The sequence below is a fragment of the Odocoileus virginianus genome, unplaced genomic scaffold (genome assembly GCF_023699985.2).
Source record: "Odocoileus virginianus isolate 20LAN1187 ecotype Illinois unplaced genomic scaffold, Ovbor_1.2 Unplaced_Contig_30, whole genome shotgun sequence".
Taxonomy (NCBI): domain Eukaryota; kingdom Metazoa; phylum Chordata; class Mammalia; order Artiodactyla; family Cervidae; genus Odocoileus; species Odocoileus virginianus.
The window spans coordinates 404,128-409,686 of record NW_027224347.1 but is presented as its reverse complement, the minus strand read 5'-3'; the positions used below and the strand labels follow the sequence as shown (position 1 = coordinate 409,686).

Genomic DNA, 5,559 nt, shown 5'->3' with positions numbered 1-5,559 from the left:
TTATTTTAGACCAAATTTCCCCAGGACCTTCTCACGAATTTGCTGTGTCTTCACACAGTAGACAATGGGATTCATCAGAGGTGGCACTAGCAAGAAAATGTCAGCAATGAGGATCAGGGCCAATGGGGACTTGAGCTTGCCAAAGCGGTGCATGGAAGCCAAAGCTATGATGGGCACGTAGAAGATGAGCACAGCACACATGTGGGAGACACAGGTGTTGAGGGCCTTGAGCCGCTCCTTGTAGGATCCAATTCCCATCACAGTCTTCAGGATGAATATGTAGAACACAGCAATGAACACACTGTCTGTCATCATACAGAGAACAACAAAGAAGCCATAGAAAAAGTTGAATGTGTTGTCAGAGCAGGCAAGCTTCATGACATCTTGATGGCGACAGTAAGAGTGAGAAAGTAGGCTCTTCCTACAATAGGTCAGTCTTTTGAGAGTGAAAGGAAATGGGAGCACTAAGAGAATGCTTTTGATGAGAAACGCCAGACCTATTTTGGCCACTCTGGCACTGGGGAGGATGGAGCTGTATCTCAGAGGGTTGCAGATGGCCAAAAAGCGATCAAAAGACATGACCAGGAGCACTGAGGACTCCAGATCTGTGAATCCATGGATAAAGAATTCTTGAGCAAAGCAGGCATTTGGGGAAATTCCTGTAGCATTGAGAGCAAAGATCCGCAGCATAGTGGGGAGGGATGAGAGGGACAGTCCCAGGTCAGAGACAGCCAACATGGAAAGGAAATAGTACATGGGTGCATGGAGTGAGGGCTCTGTCCCAATCACAAAGAGGATGGTGCAATTGCCAAGGATGGCCACCAGGTACATGAGGCAGATGGGGATAGAGATCCATATGTGAACATGCTCCAGTCCTGGGATTCCAATCAGGAAGAAGGTGGTGATCTCCACCTTAGAGGAATTGAGAGTGTGCATGATACATTGATTTGGAAGTATTTATTCCCAGATCTGAAATGAGACTTTCAGCAAAGGCCTGTGATGCACTTCTCCCTCCTTTCAGTGCTTTTGTCTGAGACATAAACAGAGAAAACAGTTTTGAAAGACTTCTCATAAAAGAATAAGGGAATAAAAGAATGAGGCATTCCTTCCAAACAGACTATTGATAATATAGTCAGATAATGGTAACTGACAAGGAGAACCATGGATGTCACACTTCCCCATCAGGTCCTGAGGAAAAAAGTGCCCACATAAAGATATGTTCTGCAAATAAATTTCCCTTTTACTATTAGCTTTTGCCCCTCCCCACTTATAATCTAATTAAACAGTTTATACACTCAGGCTGAAATATAGGGTAGCGCTTTCTCCTTGATCCAGAATGAGCCTAGAATTAGGAAGAAAAGAAGAAGAAACTGCAAAAAATAGATTTTAGTAAAGCAGTTAGTAAGTGGTTTCTCCAATTTCTAGAGACGTTTGCTCCAAACGCTTTTCAAGGTCAGGCTTCTAAAGCTGATTTCACTTACAAGCTCTCTGCAGAGCTTGCTACCACTGTTGGTAGCACCATCCATCAAGTAGAAACAACTCTGACATTGTCAAGGTACAAAATCAGCACTTCCTCAGTTATACCAAGAGATGAAGATGAGAGACGGCTCTTAACAAGCTGAAAGAGGGAAAAAGGGGAATAAATATGTTAAAGAGAGAGATTTAAAAGAGAAAACATCGGAAACTATGACTCTGTGCTAGACATTGTATTAGACAATTTTCACATATAGTTTCACTTTCAAAATATTTGTTCCATTTGTATGTGAACTTGAAAATAAATGTTTGTCTGTGAAGCCTCATACACTTACTGATGAACAGGAGATAGTAAAATGGCAGAATTACTTTGAGGATAAGAGATAGTTGGCGAAGTCCTGATCAGTCTGAAACATAATAAGCCTTCTACTAACAATAGTTACTATCCAAAGGGTCCAGACCATTTGTTTCTCAAGTGCAATGACTCATGTGGAGAAATTACCCAAGAATTGCAAGTAAATTCATTGCCTTGAGAGAAAGTCCTAGATGTTATTACTGAAAGGAATTAAAATTCAGGGGTGCTATGTCTAAGATGAATGATATCTCAGACTCTTTATATACATTTTATTTAATTCTCAGAAAAACCTTGTGAAGCAAGTACTGCTATTATCTCTATTTTATAAATTAAAAAAGAAAGAAATAGCTAATCATGGATATATATGCATATATGTGCTGCATACTCAGTCATGTCTAACTCTTTGTGACTCCATGGACTATAGCCCACCAGGCTCCTCTGTCCATGGAATTTTACAGGCAAGAATACTGGAGTGGGTTGCCATTTCCTACTCCTGGAGGTCATCCTGACCCAGGGATCGAACTGCATCTCTTATGTGTCTCCTGCATTGGCAGGTGGATTCTTTACCACTGCACCACCTGGGAAGCCCCAGTCATGGATGGAACTAGAATTCAAACCCAGGTGTGTCTTATCCTCTGACTGAATATCAAGAACTGTCTTAGACTGCACCTTAAAGTACTTTCCTTGTGTCACATATGTCTTACCTGGAGTAGCTAGATTGTTTTCAGGCCCCTCTTCCAATTAACACGAGGCCTTAATATCCTCTCACCTGCCCCTTCTTCTGAGACTAAATAAAGTCCTCTCCTCTGATTTGAGTCTAGTGACTAAGATCCTGTCATCCATGGCCTGACTCTGTACCCATGTCTACCTTCCTATTCTTTGCTTAGATGAATACATTTTACTCTTTCAGCTGAGGAGTCTGCCTACTTCCCAGTCCCTATCTCACAGAGAGTTTCAACTCTATCCAGCATTTTGTCTAACTGTGCATGAACAACTGGATACTTTCTCAGATGAACCGTAGAAAGGTGAATTGAACAGTGGCAATGGATGGCTAAAAGCATTTTAGTGCATTTTTACATTTTCATAGCTTCTTCTCCAAATTTAAGTTAAAAGTATCTTCTTATCAGGTAAACATATCACCAAGAGAAGCTCCCCTATCCCCTTTCCCCCATTGCAGTCTTTTTGCTTTTTTACCTTTGAGCCCATCCTATGTCAAAAAGTCATCCTTATTCATCATCCTCTCTAAGGCTCAGTTCATAGTTTCCATGTTTCAGACATACCCACAATACAAAGCCATATTATAAGACAATGTTATGTTAGGGCCCTACTGCACTTACCATGTGACCACACGGTGAAACAGAAATGATTTTAGGCTAGAGGCTTCTCAGCCTCAGTGTACCACGTCTGTTGGCCAACCTTCATCTACAGATCTGAGCTGTCTTTTGAGTTTTGTACTTATGGCACACCAATTCCTACAGCTCTGCTACCCTCTGTAAACAAATGATTTCCCTGAGAAACTTCCTAGAAATTCCCAGAAGAGAGCCTGGTACAGGATTGTAGTTTTAACTCACTGGTTCCCACAAGAACAAGAAAAGGTCAGACTGCAATAGTCCACAGGTTTTGGAGTCTTGAACATATCAAGGAGAGCCTGCCTGAGAGATTAGAGAAAGCAGTTGAAGCTACCAATACATTATTTAATTCCAAATTAACTGATACATTATTTTAGGCTCATCACTTCTTAGTTTCTTTTTATGTCAGTGAAGATGCTTTCCCTTTTTAATTATTAAAATGTAAATTACATAGAGTAAGATAGATATATCTGGAGTGTACAGCTCAATTTCAATTTTTATCTACATATGCAACAAAGTAGCATAGAAACAGGAAAGCGCTAAAATCTCCAAATCTGATTAAGAATTTGTCTTTTTCCAGAGAAGGAGAAATATCATATGACATCCCTTATATGTGGAATCTAAAAAGAAATATACAAATGAACTTACAAAACAGAAGGAGACTCACAGACTTAGAGAATGAACTTGTGGTTGCCAGGGGGAAGGATAGGGGGAAGGGATAGTTAGTTTGGGATGGACATATATAGATTGCTATATTTGAAATGGATAACCAACAAGGACATACTGTACATCACAGGGAACTGTGCTCAATGTTAAGTGGCAGCCTAGATGGGAAGGATATTTCAGGCGAATGGATATATATATATATATATGGCTGAGTCACTTCACTGTTCATCTGCAACTATCAAAATATTGCTAATAGGTTATACCCCAATACAAAATTAAAAATTTAAAACAAAATTGTCTTTTTCTTTTTAGTCCTGTTACATTTTCTTTGTGTATTTGGAACCTTTCCTATTACATGCATAAACAAAGGGCTTCCCGCGTGGCTCTGGTGGTAAAGAATCCACCTGCCAATGCAGGAGACACAAGAGATGTGGGTTTGATCCCTGGGTCAGGAAGATCCACTGGAGAAGGAAATGGCCACACACTCTAGTGTCCTTGTCTGGGAAAGACTAGGGACAGAGGACTCTGATGGGCTAGTCCATGGGGTCACACAGAGTTGGGCATGACTGAGTGTGCATGTATAATATTAAGATTTCTATGACATCTTAATGAACTGATGCTTTTATCATTGCAAAATGTTTCCTTTTAACTTGGTGACACAGTTCAGTTCAGTTCAGTCATTCAGTCATGTCTGACTGTGACTCCATGGACTGCAGCACGCCAGGCCTCCCTGTCCATCATCAACCCTCGAAGTTTACTCAAACTCATGTACATTGAGTTGGTATTGCCATCCAGCCATCTCATCCTCTGTCGTCCCCTTCTCCTCCCGCCTTCAATCTTTCCCAGCATCAGGGTCTTTTCAATGAGTCAGTTCTTTGCATCAGGTGGCCAAAGTATTGGAGTTTCAGCTTCAGCATCAGTCCTTCCAATGAATATTCAGGACTGATTTCCTTTAGAATGGACTGGTTGGATCTCCTTGCTGTCCAAGGGACTCTCAAGAGTCTTCTCCAATACCACAGTTCAAAAGCATCAATTCTTCAGTGCTCAGCTTTCTTTATAGTCCAGCTTTCACATCCATACATGACTACTGGAAAAACCATAGCTTTGACTAGATGGACCTTTGTTGACAAAGTAATGTCTCTGCTTTTTAATATGCTGTCTAGGTTTGTCATAGCTTTCCTTCCAAGGAACAAGCATCTTTTAATTTCATGGCTGCAGTCAACATCTGCAGTGATTTTGGAGCCCAAAAAATTAAGTCTGTCACTGTTTCCACTGTTTCTCTATTTATTTGCCATGAAGTGATAGTATCAGATGCCATGATCTTAGTTTTCTGAATGTTGAGCTTTAAGCCAACTTTTTCACTCTCCCCTCTTTTTCTTTCATCAAGAGGCTCTTTAGTTCTTCTTCATTTTCTGCCATAAGGGTGGTGTCATCTGCATATCTGAGGTTATTGATATTTCTCCCAGCAATCTTGATTCCAGCTTGTGCTTCATCCAGCCCAGCATTTCTTGTGATGTACTCTGCATATAAGTTAAATAAGCAGGGTGACAATATATAGCCTTGATGTACTCCTTTCCCTATTTGGAACCAGTCTGTTGTTCCATGTCCAGTTCTAACTGTTGCTTCCTGACCTACATATAGATTTCTCAAGAGGCAGGTCAGGTGGTCTGATATTCCCATCTCTTTCAGAATTTTCCCGAGTTTGTGTGGTCCACA

At 40.8% G+C, this 5,559-nt stretch overlaps 1 protein-coding gene across 1 annotated transcript; it reads right to left on the bottom strand.

Moving 5' to 3' along the window:
* On the bottom strand, nucleotides 1-936 carry LOC110136638 (olfactory receptor 51A7-like). Its single transcript, XM_020892451.2, has one exon. It carries the CDS (start codon nucleotides 934-936, stop codon nucleotides 1-3), a length of 936 nt encoding a protein of 311 aa, XP_020748110.2.
* Between the last annotated feature and the right edge of the window lie 4,623 nt (nucleotides 937-5,559).

Coding starts and splice junctions, on each gene's coding strand:
- LOC110136638 (XM_020892451.2), bottom strand. CDS start 936: ATGCACACTCTCAATTCCTCTAAGGTGGAGATCACCACCTTCTTCCTG.